The sequence below is a fragment of the Cydia pomonella genome, chromosome 7 (genome assembly GCF_033807575.1).
Source record: "Cydia pomonella isolate Wapato2018A chromosome 7, ilCydPomo1, whole genome shotgun sequence".
Taxonomy (NCBI): Eukaryota; Metazoa; Arthropoda; class Insecta; order Lepidoptera; family Tortricidae; genus Cydia; species Cydia pomonella.
This window is the reverse complement of record NC_084709.1, coordinates 10,263,227-10,281,778: the sequence shown is the minus strand read 5'-3', so window position 1 is coordinate 10,281,778 and position 18,552 is coordinate 10,263,227. Positions and strand designations below refer to the sequence as shown.

At 41.2% G+C, this 18,552-nt stretch overlaps 1 protein-coding gene across 1 annotated transcript; it reads left to right on the top strand.

Moving 5' to 3' along the window:
* Window positions 1–1,857: 1,857 nt before the first annotated feature.
* On the top strand, window positions 1,858–18,232 carry LOC133519774 (uncharacterized). Its single transcript, XM_061853866.1, has 11 exons — window positions 1,858–2,162; window positions 6,993–7,204; window positions 7,621–7,770; window positions 8,046–8,134; window positions 9,318–10,400; window positions 10,593–10,765; window positions 11,128–11,232; window positions 12,476–12,580; window positions 14,461–14,548; window positions 14,812–14,907; window positions 16,502–18,232. Exons 1-11 carry the CDS (start codon window positions 2,028–2,030, stop codon window positions 16,609–16,611), a joined length of 2,346 nt encoding a protein of 781 aa, XP_061709850.1. The 5' UTR covers window positions 1,858–2,027; the 3' UTR covers window positions 16,612–18,232.
* The last annotated feature ends 320 nt before the right edge of the window (window positions 18,233–18,552 follow it).

Sequence of the window (18,552 nt, the reverse complement as noted above, 5' to 3'; positions counted from 1 at the left end):
TGTAATGACCATATTTTTGTAAATATTAAATTTAAAATATCTTTTGGCACACGTCACGTGACCAAACTCGAAACGTCATTGAAGATTTTGATGACCTCACAACTCTCGGATTGACACTGTTGACAGTTAGGCGATAAACAACAAATGACAAATGTCAGTTGACAGTTCGTATCTTCTACGTGCGTATGTAGTTATGTGTCAAACCGTAAACTGTTTTTTTTTTTTTTCGTATGGCTTTTTGTTACTCTACTTCAGAGATTTACAGTTTTCAAGTACTGTAGCGCTTCTTTAGTTAAGGTGGTAAAATCCTCTACTTGCCCATGGTATTTGGTTAGAGGACAGTCAAATACCGTGTGGTGTACGGTCTGCTCGGGTGCTCCACACCGGCATACTGGTGATTCGCACCAGTTCCATTTGTGCCATAGATAGGCACAGTTTCCAACTCCCGTCCTTATCCGATTCAGCATGCACCAAATGCGTCGGGGCTCCTCAAAGCCAGCAGGTCGTGTCTTGGTATTAGGCTTGGAGACGTCGCCAGGGAGAGATCTTGATTCCCATTCAGATTCCCAAGAATCCCGTAGGTTAGACATTGGTGCTGGATCATGGAATCTCAGCGCTGGAGGATGGCGAGACTTAAGTCTTGTCTTTTTAAAATCGTGAAGGTCTTCATGGACAGGTAAGTTTGGGGATGCCCGGATCTTTTGTATTTCAAGGCCAAGGTATCTTTCTCTCCGCATATGAGGAGGTAGTATGTGGGATAGGACTGGTAGCCAATAGATCGTAAACTGTGACGTCACACAATTTTCAAAGAGCGTTTTGGGCGCGAAAGCATCTGTCAAAATATATTTCGTTAATTTAACATATTTAAAGCGGTTTTTAGTATAAAAATTGAATTTTAGGGCAACTTTGAGTTAATATAGAACGTAATACGTGCTTTTCATAAAATTGGAAACAACCCTATTCGTAGGTTGTAGTGCGCTTCCTTCATCACACATTTTCCAGTTTCATTCCGTTTAACTTTATCGCTGGAATTTAGGATCTTTTTGGACAAATAATCAGCTTTAGCGGCGACACACATCATCTTAAAAGATTTAGAAAAGTTCTTCACGTACACACAAAACAAAATTAATATCTTTTAAAATCCACGATAGACAACCGTTGGCTAGTTTAGAAATAAAAAGCTACATCTACCGGGAAATTGAGTAAACATATCTACTTAGGCGTTTTATATACTTATCTTGCCTAAAATTATAAAGAAGCGTTATTAGCATCTACTAGAACGAATAGGGTTGTTTCAAATTTTTTGAAACGCTTGTATTACGTTCTATATTAACTAAAAGTTGCCCTAAAATTCATCTTTTATACTAAAAACGGCTTTAGATATGTTAAATTAACGAAATATATTTTGACAGATGCTTTCGCGCCCAAAACGCTCTTTGAAATTGTGTGACGTCACAGTTTACGGTTTGACACATAACTTCATAAACACGTAGAAGATACGAACTGTCAACTGACATTTGTCATTTGTTGTTTATCGCCTAACTGTCAACAGTGTCAATCCGAGAGTTGTGACGTCATCAGAATCTGTAAAGACGTTTCGAGTTTGGTCACGTGACGTGTGCCAAAAGATATTTTAAATTCAATATTTACAAAAATATGGTCATTACAGGTCCCCTAAAAGTAGCTTAGGGCGTCCTCTTCTTTTAGTACGTCAATGACAGCAATAGTACATACCATTGAATAGTAGTAATTTTTATACAAGACTGACAACATTATAATGTCAGTTGAATTTCGAATATTGTGATCACGATTGTTTATGGAGGTAGTCATAGTCATGAATATATTTATTTTATTATGACTTTTGAGTTAGCTGTATACTTAATCAAAAAAAAATATTTTCAATATATTTTTCAAGACAAAAAAAAAGCCAATATGAGGGTTATGCAATATTTTTTACATAGACATGTATATTTGGCAACATTGAATGTGCTAAAAGAATTGTCAAAAATTTAGTCAATCAAACAAACATGGATTCTTCTCAGTCTGAGGAATCAGAAAAATCTTTGCATAATGAGAGTGATATGACGAAAAATTATAACAGTGTTCCTAAAACCATGTCAGGACATAGTAATAATATCGTTCATAAGTTATTTAACAGAGAGGTAAGCCTAAAGTAGACCAATGTAAAGTTGTTTACACGATTGAGCGCTTGTATTTTTTTTTTGCATAGCAATTTAGACTGAATTTTACCTGCGACGCCTCATTGCAATGTATTGTTGTGACCTTAAGTTAAAGAAAGAGATTAGAGATGGCATATCCACTCATACTTGCTAAACTTGTGTGGGTTATTCACATTTTATGACCTGTTCATAAAATTATTGGCTAAAAGCTTGATTTTTATTAACTATATAACCATGATGTTGTCAGGTGTACTTGAGCGGTACTTGGAACAACAAGAAAGAATGCCGAAAATAACTATTTACAATCTAACAACACATTACTCCTTCCCTTCTCATACTTATAGAGTTTATCATAATTATATCACCATAGGTACTTAAAGAACCTTACCAAACATTAGCTTGAATGCAGTATACTAACTATATTAATTTTAACTCATTACATTAATAAATTAATTGGCACAGAAATAACACTAAACCAGGATAATAAATACAAGTCCTAACACTGTTTACCTTTGTAATAATGTTATTGTACTTTCCTTCCATGTACTTATGAAGTTTTATATGTTGTTAACATTTTTAGCCTTGGTGGAAGTGTATGTTTCCTAATCATGTCCAGAAACCATACTTTCCTTGTATAGAATTCTCCTCTTGTATAGAAATTGAAAAAATATCTATGTTGTTCACACATTTTGAAACCTTAACTTTTTTACTACCTTCCTCTAATGCAATTTCAGGGAAAGCAGTCAATTGTACATTAGATGAATATTATGATCTAATAACTGTAGTTATAGTCAGTGTAGGTCAGTTAGGGAAGAATGTGGGAGGATAAATTGTATTTTTGTATTTCACTAACACAGTTAACTAATCCTTAATTCTAATACTAATATTTGAAGGTACTTGTTTTCAGACTTTTGCTCATATTTCGAATATCTTTACAAATAGCATTATGATTACTATGGATAAAAGTTTTACCATAATATTCCCTACAAATTTGGTTATGTTTATTTTTACTCTACGATCAATACTTACGAGCTACAGACTGTTTAAGTTAACAGAGTGACAAAAAATAGATGATTTAAGAAAATGTTTTTCGTATTTGTTCATCAATCATATCTCATTTTTTTTGTTTAGAATAAGGAAGCTTAGTCACCTGCTGACCAATATAAAAAAACCGGCCAAGAGCATGTCGGGCCATGCTCAGTGTAGGGTTCCATAGTTACCCGTCCGTCAACATAGTTTTTGCAAAAAATCGAAAACGGCTAGCTAGACCAATCAGGTTCGCTATAGTTTTCCTTGAAAGTCTTTACTAAGCTCTACTTTCACGATTTTTTTTTTCATAATTTTTTTACACATGGTTCAGAAGTTAGGAGAAGTAGAGGAGGAAACCTATTCTTTTTTCTTTCAGAGCGATTATTTCCGAAAATATTGCGTTTATCAAAAAATGTTTTTTAAGACCAATATTGGTTTTGAAAGACCTATCCAACGACACCCCACACTATAGGATAAAAATTAGAATAAAAATTCATCCCCACTTTTGGTGTAGGAGAGGCACCCTAAAAATTTATTTTTTCTTCTAGTTTTTATTTTACGACTTTGTTGGTGTAACTGGTTTATATATTCGTGCTAAATTTCAGCTCTCTAGCACTAACGATCACGGAGAAAAGTCGCGGACGGACAGACAGATAGACGGACATGGCGAAACTATAAGGGTTCTTAGTTGACTACGGAACCGTAAAAATGCCCACAAAATCATAGTGTGGGGTGTCATTGGATAGGTCTTTCGACAAAACAAACAAATACGAAAAAACGACGTTTTCTTAAATCGTAAATTTTTATCTCTCTCTTAACTTAAACTAAATAAATAATATTGATAATTAATTGGATAATATACAATGTATTATATAGATGTCTATCATAATGAAAAATTGAACTGTTATCAACTCTGGCCAACATGAGATTTGAACCCACATCTTTGAATTCCGAGGCCAACATGCTATTATATTACACATGCTACTATATATGTGGAATTGGTTGAGCATTATTGGACCAGCAATCTGAAGATGTAAGTTTGAATTTTGGGTGAGTTTGCTTGTTAGCCAGAGTTGATCACAACATATTTTTTTCATTGTGATAGACAGTGAACGGAAATAAAACATGGAAGCATTCTGTCGGCTCAATTATAGGGACCGTGAGCGTTGGAGGATCTGCCATCTTGTGGCCTGAATCGGAACAATAAACATGTAAATTTACACGTCACGTGTTTTGTTGTGCATGGTAGGTTCTGCCATCTTGTGGGCTACATTGGAACAATAAACATCACATTTACGCCTCGCGCCAAAAATCTGACGGCTTCCTGTGCTGCCTCCTATAGTTCATGCACGCTCCCTATAGCCCAACGTAAACTACCCTGAGGTGGGCGACGCTTACAGACTACTTGATTGGCAAGTTCAGTTTGACCGAATTGACAGCCAGTGACGGATGGCTAAATCGGCTTATGAAAACAACGTTTTTTTAAATAATTAAACATGTCTTAATGTGTCGTGAAGTGGTGCAGAAGTTATTCTGGTCATTCGAAGGACAGGGCAGCCACTTTTCACGAGTATTTAACTAAACATATAACTTCAGTAAAATATGGAATAAATATGAAGACATTTTTTTTCAATACTATCGTACGAAGCTAAAACGTAACTGCATATGACTTTCATAGCAACATCCGACTTTTTAGATTACAAGGATAATAGCGACGATGTTATGCCAAATGAAGTAGACTATATTATTAACTTATGTTTGATTTAGAAATTTTCTACATTGGAATGGGTTATTGCAGTGGTTTTGGTTGTTGTAAATTCTAAACCAATGGATAATATTGTGATTAATATTGTCAACTTAGTTCCGAAGAAACATTGCCCGCCGCCCGAATTACCATTTGGAACTAAAACAACTTAGTTCGACGCACAGACGGTCATGTTCGGACTCGTGTAACTTGTGAAATGTTTTAACTAGGGCTATAATTTTGATATTAACTTTTAGCTGATGTCCTGTACTATCATTTAACAATAAAAAAGTACAGGTCAACGACCTCGTTTTCGAAAAAAAAGATAAAATGTAAAAAAAGTAAGTTTTTTAAGACAATTTTTATCTTTGTTATCAATTCTCGAGTAATTGTGGAAAATTTTCTGTAACATTTATGCTTGCAATTAATGCCCTAATTCATAAGCTATCGAATGATTTTTATTTTTTAATGTGCGATAGGTAAATGGACAGATAATGGTACATAAACCTAGTGGAGTCATGTTTGGCAGCGTAAAACTTTGAAGGGGTGCAGTTTTAAAATGGTTGAGAAAAAACGTAGGCATGGGAGGTGATTTGTCCATAAAATTCATCGTACTATACTTCGTTAACGGATAGACTATACGTAAAGAAACACATTGTATACATATACTCGTATATCCCTGTATGGCTAAGACTTTTTGTCGAATCTTCCTTCCGTTGTGAATTGAAAGTGGGGATGAGCCTTTATTGTCACTATTCAAATATTTTTGACCTGATTTGTGTACCCATGTAAATTTTGCTGGCTGTACCTGAACGTGACTATGCATTACCATACAGATTGATAATAAAATACTTATTATAGCGGAATATGTTAACACAACAATGAATATTACTTACGTTGGCTTTGTCTGTCATTTCATAACAACATCATTTTAACTAGTTATCGTTTAATCTGCACTAAATTATTATAAGTCGATTATTTAACTGGTTCTTCAAACTATTATGGCATAAACCTATCCCTGTCCAGGTCATATTCTAATCAAAATATGAACCGCGAACTCTCAGCTGCCAGTACGTACAGTAAGAAGGTTATTAGCGGATTAATGTCGCTGATTGGTAGTTATTGACATTATATTACAGATGTGCAATTTGCGAAGTTTCCAAAAAATAGGAAAAGTTCTCGAAAATTTCTTGAAAATTCCACAGAAATATAAAAAAAACCATTTTATGTTTCGAAAACTTTCAATCCCTATACAATATAATAAGAAGTTTCCGAAACTTTCCAACGTAGAAAATTTCGAAGTTTTGGAAAGTTTCCTTCGGCACATTAGGTATATGCATTTCATCGACATTTAGCTGTGTACATTAGTGTAATAGAGATGACTATTATTTCGTTTACCAGTTTTGATTACAGGCTCTGTAAACTTATCGTCTTATTTAAATGTAGGTGTAATTGTGTATGTGTGCTAATTGTCCCGAGAATTTGAACGGTAATGTTCTCATAGGCGGAATCTATGTTATTTCCGTTCACTGAGGATAGATATGTGTATATACAACCCACCCACCCATAATTTATACCTTCAAGAGATGTTATAGGGTTCAAAGACAAAGCATTTATTGCAATAATATTACATAAAATTACATAATATGTACCCTGCTAGGGCGCAGCAATCTTATAACTAAATAACAACTAGTACATAGATTTACACACAATCATACAAAAAAAGGGTTTTTATATTTGCCTTGATTGATGATCTTCAAGTTTTAATTAAGGTTTCTACTTTCTGGATTCTCAACTTATTCATTTTTGAAGATTTCCAAAGTATCTGCGACTTGAGTTTCTTGTAAAATTTAATGATCTTGTTTTTATTTTAAACCTTCATTACCACTTTTTACCAATTAAATAATCTGGTACAATAAATCACATCCTGAACAATAAAAAAAAAAACAACTAGAGGCTATAAGGAAAAAAACTTATAATTTAATATATTTTCTTGGACTAATCAGACTCATTATTAAGATCAGAGTATCTTTTTATAGACTTCAGGCTACACGTCACGTCGCTACAATGACCGGGGCCGCAGAATCTTCGAGCGGATCCCGCCGCGGCTGCGGTTCTGCCTCATGGATATTGTGCCCATGTCCTACTTCAGGAACCATGTGTTCATGGGCTTCTCGCAGTGTGGACAGTATCTGCTCAGCTTCACGTGCAGCGGGACACAAGTTTACTATAGGGAGAATGCTAAGTTTACGTAAGTATGATCATAATTGAACAGGAAAATGGACGTTACCATAGAGTTGACAGATTCACTGCTTAATAATTGCTTGTGAATACAGAACTGTGACTTCATGACAAGGCAAATTCAAAAGCACATCATTTATTCACTTATTGGGTTTGAGCCATTTACGCCTCAGACCTCAAGTTGTGCATCTGTGCGTTACGTGCATAAACGTGAGAAAATCGGTGATATATGAAATGATTCTACCCTATCTTCTCTTCAGGTTTATCATTCAACTCTGTGGATAATACTTACATTCTTTGAATGCCTTTTCAATTAATGCCTTTACTCGTAATTAAATCACCTTGCAAATACCGCAAAGGAGTTTGCCGTGACTTAGATATCTACGATCAATTATAAAAGCCACCAAAGAATTCATATCATTGCAGCTTGCACTTCTTGTCCTGGGTGGCCGGAAGAGAGGTCCGCTCAGTGCATAGAGTGCCCCTATTTGGCGGAGATGTCGTGGACAGCCGACTGACCGTCTCCATGGCGCAGTGGAAGCACAACCCTGGTGTGCTGGTTGTCTATGGCTTACCGTGAGTTCCTAATTTTTCACTAGGGTTAGGATAATTTAGCCTTATAATTTATGATTTCACTGTACTTACTGTTAGCACCTATACCATGTAAGAAGCCGTCATATAAACTATCTAAATACGTATATATAAGTGTAAAAATAAAATACTTAATGAAAAAAAACATGTATGATGCAATGCAACTAACCATGATTTGGTCTATTAGCTTCCACTACTTTTCATGCAAAGCGAGATGAACTATTTTGTACAACATACAAAATACCATACTTTTCTTACAGGGATTCATGTACGGAAAGAGCTCACCTCAGTGTCATTGGAGTGCCACGGTTAGGATGTAGGAAATGTGCAGCTATGGCGAAAGAAGAAGGTAAACCAATATCGTATACAATACAATATCACTTCCTGAGAAAAGTTTCTTGAGTATAAAAATCTGAACATAGCTGTTTTCTAGAGTAATCTACCCTATCGTTTGAAAACTCATGCGGTAAATATAGCAGGAGGTATTATACGATGCGTTTTGTCGGGCCTGCAGGAATAATGTAATAAGAAACAGAGAAAGCTTTCCTGAACAGATGGAGCAATTAATGAGTGAGAGACAGGGTAGGTACTCGCACCATTATAATACCCCCTTTTTATGTTTTCTGAAATCCTTTAGGCTACATCCGATTCGCACGTCTCTCCGATGTTGGGGCGAGACAACGCTATGCGTGTATTATAGCGACATCCCGCTCGCACGTTCGGAGTGCACACGTTCGCACGAATCGGATGCAGTGAGCCATGCTAAGGCGCGCATCAGATATTTTTGAGCACTCTTGTGACCCTACAGCACTACAATGTGTGTAATTGAAGCTATTTACTAGTGATGCAACGAATATTCGGCCACAATTTCACTATTCGGTCGAATACCGAATAGTGGCATAGTATTCGGCCGTATACCGAATAGTACGTTAACACGTAGATAACGGTAAACGAGGGGTGTAAAAGTAACAAACTACAAGTCAGACTATCTTTATATTCATAGATAGTAATACAAAAAGATGAGAAAAATAATATAAAATATCTTTTTTACTCACACGACGAAATCTAACGCACCGTAATGTCGTGCAGAATAAGCGACAAAATAAGTTGCAACTTGCACAGCGCATGCACGCGCGCGTTCGAATTTACTTCATTTTAGGTAAAACTTCTTGCCGATTATTCGGTGGCCGAATATTCGGCCGATGGCTCTGCCGAATATTCGGTATTCGGTAAGCCACTATTCGTTGCATCTCTACTATTTACTCGTATGCTTTGACAAGTCTTAAATATAGAATGAGTGGTAAAATAAGTAAATAACGCACCTAAAAGAAGCATCATTGGTCACATCATCAGATGCTTGTTGCGGCGCTTGTGGGTTTATGGGGCTGGTCATCGCCGTTGGTGGCTAAAAAGTCCTATAGCGCGATATTTCTTCCCACAGATAGCACACAAATCGCGAGTCCGCAGGAGGTGGTAGAGCACGACGAAGACTTTTCATAACCACAATTGCATAACCACAAAAATATTTTCAGATGATCATAAATGGGGCCAAAAATGTCTGGAGCACAACTTCGCGATTCACACAAAGTTCTTCTGTACATCCGACTCCAGCGTATACGAGCCTGTCGTACAACTCGCCTACTCCAACCAAATCATCATCTACACCGACTTCATACACATCCTAGAAATAGACTTCGTCAAACCCGACCAAGATAAACCCATGGAAATCGATGATTGCAAATCCTCATCAGATAGAGACGAGACTAACTCAATTTACACCAATCCAAGCACACCCGCGTCTGACGTGTCAGCTGTCTTCCATTCCCCTAAATACCAGAACACGGTTGTGCAAGATATTTTAGAAGACTTCTCCGATTTAGACCCAGAGCCATTTCAAATGTCGAAACCTGTGCAGCTACCTGACGTGATGGGACAAGAGCTCTGTATCCAAGCGTCTTCAATATCATACAATTTAGCGGAAGAATGGGAGGGCCCTTCGCCTTCCATTAGAACTTTAATTTCACCTCCCTTAAGATCCCCCAGGAGAAGACCCGCGGAAAGTATGTCCAGATTCAACGAAACACATAGAATCAAAGCGGACAAAGCTTACGAATTCGTAGAAGAAACCGAAACGAAATGTGAAAAACTTAGTATCTTCAGAAAACGAAGATTAGCTGACAAGAAATATGAGTTTTCTGAAGATAATAATGAAAATATTGTCCCGTTCAGGGTATTAAGGAGTAATAGGAAATACTTTACTGGGTGCACTAGCAAAATGCGACGACCAAAGTCCCCCCCAGTTGAGGTCCTAAGAGCACACAACCAGATAAGTAGACCTCCGTCGCCTACCACTAGTGAAAAAGACCAAGGTCTATCTTGCTTAGAATCTGACGACAAAAGCGAATCTGAATACAGAGTTACGGAAATGCTTGACGACGGATCTTTGAAAACGGTAGCGGTACATGATAACACTTCGAAAACTTTATCAGAGTGCCCCGTGAACGCGCACGATCCGTATTTAGTGCATTCGGAGAATTCAAAGTGTAGCAAGTTTTTCACGAGATATTTTGTGGAAAGCGATGATGAAATTACTTCTATCGTTACGGATTCTGAAGGTGAGTTCTTTTTTATGGTTTAGAATTTTGGTTCCATTTCTTTTTTCATTCATTTATTTCTCAAAACATAACGTTTTTCATGATTTTACTTCATTCAAACTATTCGTATCTAAATACAGGTGTAGGTAGACATTAATGAAAACTTTATATATGCTTTAAAATGGTAGAACTATATTATGCGGGTATTTTCAGACGACTGTATATCGGGATACCACGTAGCGCTCCACTTGCAAGCTCACGGGGCGAGTTACGCGCCCCTGCAGGGCGTAAGCGCCGGTGCGTGGGCGCGCATTGCGAGCGTCCCGCAGCCGCTCACACTACGCGCGCAGCAGCGGAGCCTCGACACCGAGCTGCTGTGTAACGAGGTCAGTCTGACACGGGGCCACGCCCTCTGCAGGGCGTCGGCGCCGGCGCGTGGGCGCGCATCGCGAGCGTCCCGCAGCCGCTCACACTACGCGCGCAGCAGCGGAGCCTCGACACCGAGCTGCTGTACAATGAGGTGAGTTAGTGTGTAGGCACCGGGTCAGAAATTAAGGAAAAATAAATATGAAAGTGCTGTCGACCTACAGAAGCATGCTATCGTTGGGTGTAATGTAGACGATATCATTGTCATGCAAGAAAGAGCTTGTCCAGTTGCGTTTTCTTTGTCCGTTGACTCTTTATACTCTTATAAATGACGTGCTGATACATTTTAGAATTATTTACTTACTGCTTTTTGTTTCCTAAGGTTTGCGGGCGACTGTGCAAGCTGAACGGAAAGAAATTCATATACTGCTTCGATTGGGGTTGCCATGTCATCGATGTATGTCAGAGCAGCGGCTGCTTATCGGGGGTGAGTACAGTCACGTCTGAAAATATCGATACTTTCGAAAAAAGTGTCATAAATATGTATACGCTATGTTTCGACCACTTTAGACAAATAAACGCACAAACACACATGCATGTCGCCGTAAGACTAATATCGAATATATCGATGCCTATTTATGTAAGCCAGTTCAGTTGCAAATAAACCATCGCTGTGACAGTACGCAAAATGTTTTAAATTTATTGAGCATCCAATACCGAACCTTATAGCTATCGAAACATGGTCCATAATCGAACCGGATGCGAATCGAAAGAATAATAAGATAATCACCGGTCGGCGAGCGCGGCGATACCTGGATCGAGTGCGAAGTGCAGTTGTTTACTTAAAAACATTAATATTCTCAGCTATGCGGCGGTGAAATTATTATATAATAACAAAGTAATCGTCTTTGATTATGCCTGAGTGAAAAAAAAAAATTTTTTTTTGGTAGGCGGCATGTTTCGACCACTTTAGACAAATAAACGCACAAACACACATGCATGTCGCCGTAAGACTAATATCGAATATATCGATGCCTATTTATGTAAGCCAGTTCAGTTGCAAATAAACCATCGCTGTGACAGTACGCAAAATGTTTTAAATTTATTGAGCATCCAATACCGAACCTTATAGCTATCGAAACACGCTACCTTATTGTCCATGTATTAAGTTAGTGTATACATTTTTTTGGCACTTTGTCCGTATCGATATTTTCAGTCGTGACCCTACATTTGATGCCACTTGTATACACATGCAATAAATTATTCATTTATGCATTATGCATTTTATTATTATGTTCATAATATGGATTAGTTAACTCTTAGAGCAAATGCTACAACAATGGTACTCTTAGATAAAATTATAGACAAGGCGTCTCCAGTTGGTTAAATCCAACTCGTGGCGTCCAAAGGGTTAAGTTGGTTCCCGTACCGTCGAAGTTAAAGATACGTTTACACTTTTGCCCTTACTCCTTGTGATAAGGCAAAAAAAAAAAATATCTCTCCTTAGCCAATAAGGTTTAGGAACGGTCAATACTTGGCTATGTTAAGAGCGACCCAGCCGCATCGCAGAGCCACTTGTAAGCATTTGACGCGCGAAGCTACTTCGGACCTACGTTATAATTTACATGGCGGGTTTGAAAGTCATGGCTAGTCCAGATTTTGTTGGTGGTTGGACATAGACATTCGTATTTGTTTATGTTGCTATCGCTTACTGTAACGCTTGATTACAGCTGTGCGCGATGTGGCTATGGGCGAGTGACGACACGGGCGCGTGCGAGCCGTGCCGCGCCATCAGCGCCGGCTGCCGCGCGCACCGCGTGCAGTACGCCGCCGAGGTGAGTCCGCGAGGCAGCAGGGACACCACTCCGTGCACAGCTGTGCGCGATGTGGCTATGGGCGAGTGACGACACGGGCGCGTGCGAGCCGTGCCGCGCCATCAGCGCCGGCTGCCGCGCGCACCGCGTGCAGTACGCCGCCGAGGTGAGTCCGCGAGGCAGCAGGGACACCACTCCGTGCACAGCTGTGCGCGATGTGGCTATGGGCGAGTGACGACACGGGCGCGTGCGAGCCGTGCCGCGCCATCAGCGCCGGCTGCCGCGCGCACCGCGTGCAGTACGCCGCCGAGGTGAGTCCGCGAGGCAGCAGGGACACCACTCCGTGCACAGCTGTGCGCGATGTGGCTATGGGCGAGTGACGACACGGGCGCGTGCGAGCCGTGCCGCGCCATCAGCGCCGGCTGCCGCGCGCACCGCGTGCAGTACGCCGCCGAGGTGAGTCCGCGAGGCAGCAGGGACACCACTCCGTGCACAGCTGTGCGCGATGTGGCTATGGGCGAGTGACGACACGGGCGCGTGCGAGCCGTGCCGCGCCATCAGCGCCGGCTGCCGCGCGCACCGCGTGCAGTACGCCGCCGAGGTGAGTCCGCGAGGCAGCAGGGACACCACTCCGTGCACAGCTGTGCGCGATGTGGCTATGGGTGAGTGACGACACGGGCGCGTGCAAGCCGTGCCGCGCCATCAGCGCCGGCTGCCGCGCGCATCGCGTGCAGTACGCTGCCGAGGTGAGTCCGCGAGGCAGCAGGGACACCACTCCGTGCACAGCTGTGCGCGATGTGGCTATGGGTGAGTGACGACACGGGCGCGTGCGAGCCGTGCCGCGCCATCAGCGCCGGCTGCCGCGCGCACCGCGTGCAGTACGCCGCCGAGGTGAGTCCGCGAGGCAGCAGGGACACCACTCCGTGCACAGCTGTGCGCGATGTGGCTATGGGCGAGTGACGACACGGGCGCGTGCGAGCCGTGCCGCGCCATCAGCGCCGGCTGCCGCGCGCACCGCGTGCAGTACGCCGCCGAGGTGAGTCCGCGAGGCAGCAGGGACACCACTCCGTGCACAGCTGTGCGCGATGTGGCTATGGGCGAGTGACGACACGGGCGCGTGCGAGCCGTGCCGCGCCATCAGCGCCGGCTGCCGCGCGCACCGCGTGCAGTACGCCGCCGAGGTGAGTCCGCGAGGCAGCAGGGACACCACTCCGTGCACAGCTGTGCGCGATGTGGCTATGGGCGAGTGACGACACGGGCGCGTGCGAGCCGTGCCGCGCCATCAGCGCCGGCTGCCGCGCGCACCGCGTGCAGTACGCCGCCGAGGTGAGTCCGCGAGGCAGCAGGGACACCACTCCGTGCACAGCTGTGCGCGATGTGGCTATGGGTGAGTGACGACACGGGCGCGTGCAAGCCGTGCCGCGCCATCAGCGCCGGCTGCCGCGCGCATCGCGTGCAGTACGCTGCCGAGGTGAGTCCGCGAGGCAGCAGGGACACCACTCCGTGCACAGCTGTGCGCGATGTGGCTATGGGTGAGTGACGACACGGGCGCGTGCGAGCCGTGCCGCGCCATCAGCGCCGGCTGCCGCGCGCACCGCGTGCAGTACGCCGCCGAGGTGAGTCCGCGAGGCAGCAGGGACACCACTCCGTGCACAGCTGTGCGCGATGTGGCTATGGGCGAGTGACGACACGGGCGCGTGCGAGCCGTGCCGCGCCATCAGCGCCGGCTGCCGCGCCATCCATTAAGACCATTCATACATTACGCTCGACCAAATAGACCGCTTGAGTCCAACCTGCGGCTTCATAGATTTAGACAAAAAAACAAAACGGCTAACATTTTTCGAGGCTGATATGACACTGTTTTGGAGAGCCTGCTCTAGTAAATGGTTTTCTCTTTTCAGTGCCTCTTTGTCTGGGATTTGGTGAGCGGTGTCTACAGAACCGAAAAAGTTACAATGACTGAAGACGCAAGCCAGGAAGGCTCCAGAGGTAAAGATATATCTACCATATATTAGTATTATGGAAACAATATAATGTAATATCACACACTATAATATATGTATTGTAGATAGAGTCTGTCATAGCTAATATACATAATTTTAAATGACAAAACTGTAGAGATGCAAATATAAACATATTTTTATTCAAAAAAGTTTATGATGGCACTTTCATACCGCCACTGATGGCAATCTAAAATTGGAATTGGAAAGTGTGTAATTTAATTTTTTTTATGAGAGTTTGTATTTTTTCAGTGTCTGGGGCAGACCGAGCTCGCGAGCTTGCGAAGAAGCTAGGACCAATCAACATGCCGTCCGGCTGTGAAACTAGGCTGCTTACTACTCTTACAGGTAACGTATAGTTGTATTATTTTCTCCTTTATTTATCTCTTTTCTTAGACTCGCCAACTCACAATATGGTTCCCCGAAAACGGCCGCTCGCACGGAGCGACAAGGGGACAAAATTGCGTGAGCGGCTCAGGGTGTGGAGAGGTGTGCGCCGCTTTCTACCCAGTGGCTGTAAACAGGCACTGTGCCAACTCGCGTCTTATGCATATTTCACTTCCACCCTGCGAGCATATAGCTCTGACACCCCACTCTGGACGGCCGGTAAAGGCAAGCTAGAGGTGTGAGTCTTGCGGCACCTGCTCAGTGTCCACTCCAGCCGGCCAATGAAGGCGAGCCGGAGAGAGGGGCCTGGCCGACTCTCGGGGGTATGGGACCCAAGGGACGTCACTTCCCATTCAGCTCGCCACAAGCTGCCCTGGGGGCTTATTATTATTATTATTGGAGTTAGTGGGCCTTTGAATGCCACGTCGACCAGGTTGCCACCATACCACATGAGGGCCTACCGCGAACCACGTTCGACGTGTTGCCTCCCTATCACACTTTCGCACGAATTTACACGTGCGTCAGAGAGGCAACACGTCGAACGTGGTTCGCGGTAGGCCCTCTGTTGTATTAAGAGCTGCTATGTGATTCCGACCGCAAGCAACAATAGTTCGTTTCAGCGCAACCTATTTTGAGCTTTAATAATAAGGGTAGACGATTTCATTTGAAGTGATAGGAAGTGACGCCGTGCGGGCGCGAAACATTCCCCACATCAATTGAGCATATTACTGATACCATTACGGTTTAATATAGAGTTTGGCAAAACGTACTGCCGCGGTTTGCGATTGAAATTCCATTAGGGTTCAGACAACGTAAGTTCTGATGCAGCTATTTGTTAGAAAGAGATAGAGAAAATGTTATTTCTGGATCCCAACTCATATAGATAAGTAAAATTGAAAGAAATGTAGTTCTGACCTCACGTACCGGATAAATTATTATATTTGTCCATAGATATCACAATTGACAGTATAACCGCTAGGGTTCATACTGAACTTTCGGGCTCGGGACCATTTCGTCACCTTCTTAAATAAATCGTCCAGAATGCCATGTCGTCAGCATACAATTGCTAAATTGTCACCTTCGTAACTCATCCACATTACCCTTTTAGGCACATTCCCAGATCGTCCACATTCCGATTTTGACCACAGTGCCAACTCCTCAACATTATTGTACTGTACCACATTACCCTGACTGCCTTCTATAAATAATATAACTTTGTACTGCTTTTTCCTAACGGAAATTTTTTGTAGGCCTGTTATTTTAACCTCCACCAATGCCTAAACTGTGGACCATGTAGGAATGTGGACGAGTTAGCACTGTGGACCACATAGGAATGTGGACAAGTTAAGAAGGTGACGAAATAGGATTGTGGACGTTTCGATTCTGAGCCAATTTACGTACGCAATGCGTATACCGCGTGCGCGTTAACTTTTGTACTCTTTGTGGTAGATCTTTTGTTTCAAAATTACTGAGTTAAATTATAATTATAGAGAAAATATTGTGCTATACCGCACAATATAGCAGCCTGACGTCTATATTTTATTTTCTTCGACAGGGCGATCGTTAAAGAGACTGACAGACGTGGACAACTGCATCGAGATCACCAAGAACCATCCTGACAGTTCCGAATCGGAATCGGAACCCGAGGACTCTGACTCTGACTGAGCGACCACAGTGCTCCGTCTAGTTTGTAAGTTCCGACTGGGCTAAACCTGCCTATTGCCCTGACACTTCACTTATTGGCACATTAACTATTTAGCGAATCTCAATAAAATAGTCATCAGTAGATCCATAATTAGTACACGAGTGCTACGCATTACAAAGTTACTAAAATTAACGGAGGAAAACTTTTTAGAGTTAAATAATGTGATTGCAAAAACAGAATTTAGGTCTTAATTGGGGTTCAAACAATAGTGACAATAACCAAATTTCACAAATATAATTTCTGGGATCCCGGTATGCGTGTCTTAAAATTTGAGCTTCGGGGACCATGGGGATAACTGGGATAAGACGGCATAGGAAAAAGTATGCGACTTATTTGTTTTTTTTTTCTCTTTAGCTATGGATTTAATATGAGTATTCTGTAAGGCGAAGTGAAAGCGTATTAAATTTCACACAATTAATGTTTTTAACACTATGTCCCTAAAATGAAGCCGTCCCGAATACCTAAGGGAGCTAAGTGTATTGATCTTGAATAATTAGTTGGCCAATATATGACTTCAACATGACATAGACATTTACATCATAACTATTATAGAAAACAATGGAATACATAAACACAAGAATTGGACATGATGGAAAAAATGAAATCTATCCAGTGATCCGTTGAATGACATTGACAATAAATAAAATAAATAAATAATTTTCTATCTTTAGGCATTGTGTGAAACTTCTAGTTGTGTCAAAATATCGAGAAATCAATAATATAAACAAACATGGTAAATATCTAATTATTTATAATAGTTATACATAGAAGGCCATGCAATTTTGTAACTCACTGTAATTTAATTAAATGTATAGTAAAAAAAAAAGTTTTAATTCCACTGTAAAATAGTACTACTTTTTTAAAGGCTGGGCAGGAAGGGATTGCTTTAATTTTAGAACAAAATAAAAGAGTTTTTTTCGAAAAAACTACCGGGAAATCTGACTTACAAATTTGGACTTTCTTAGGCTCATTCTACTTAGAATCTTCTCCATTCTACCATTAAAAAGATATCCTAAAATATCTATTCCATTACGTCACATTTTAGTGTGAAAAAAAATTCAGTGTAAAACTAAAATTTCAATATTTATTTTGGGTTTTTTTTAGCACGAGGATTGAATATGCTAGTGATTCTGAGTTGGAAGAACTCAAAAATACCAGGATCTGTGAGAATCAGATTTTTAATATTTTTATGGAAAACGCTCATATTTCTCATAAAATAATTTATAAATAATACTTGATAATAATGATAACAAAAAAATAAAATTCTAACGAGTTTCGAACCCGCATCCTTTTGCATGTATTTCCACGTACATACCGCAACGCTATTGAAGCCTACTCAACTGTACCAAATTGTCTACTACATCACAGTAACACTGTTTGAATGTGTGAGTCATAGTTGGAAATAGAGTCAAGAAACATGCTGTCGACAGTAAGGGGTGGTTTTTAGGGTTCCGTAGCCAAATGGCAAAAAACGGAACCCTTATAGATTCGTCATGTCCGTCTGTCTGTCCGATTCTGTCACAGCCACTTTTTTCCGAAACTATAAGAGCTGTACTGTTCAAACTTAGTAAGTGGATGTATTCTATGAACCGCATTAAGATTTTCACACAAAAATAGAAAAAAAACAATAAATTTTGGGGGTTCCCCATACTTAGAACTGAAACTCAAAAAATCTTTTTTCATCAAACCCATACGTGTGGGGTATCTATGGATAGGTCTTCAAAAATGATATTGAGGTTTCTAATATCATTTTTTTCTAAAATAAATAGTTTGCGCGAGAGACACTTCCAAAGTGGTAAAATGTGTGTCCCCCCCCCCCCTGTAACTTCTAAAATAACAGAATGAAAAATCTAAAAAAAATATATGATATACATTGCCATGTAAACTTCCACCGAAAATTG

Excerpts from the sequence above, each read along its gene's own strand:
- LOC133519774 (XM_061853866.1), top strand. The coding sequence starts at position 2,028 with ATGGATTCTTCTCAGTCTGAGGAATCAGAAAAATCTTTGCATAATGAG. Across the intron at positions 10,401-10,592 it reads TATCGTTACGGATTCTGAAG|ACGACTGTATATCGGGATAC; the intron begins GTGAGTTCTTTT and ends GGGTATTTTCAG. Across the intron at positions 14,549-14,811 it reads AAGCCAGGAAGGCTCCAGAG|TGTCTGGGGCAGACCGAGCT; the intron begins GTAAAGATATAT and ends GTATTTTTTCAG.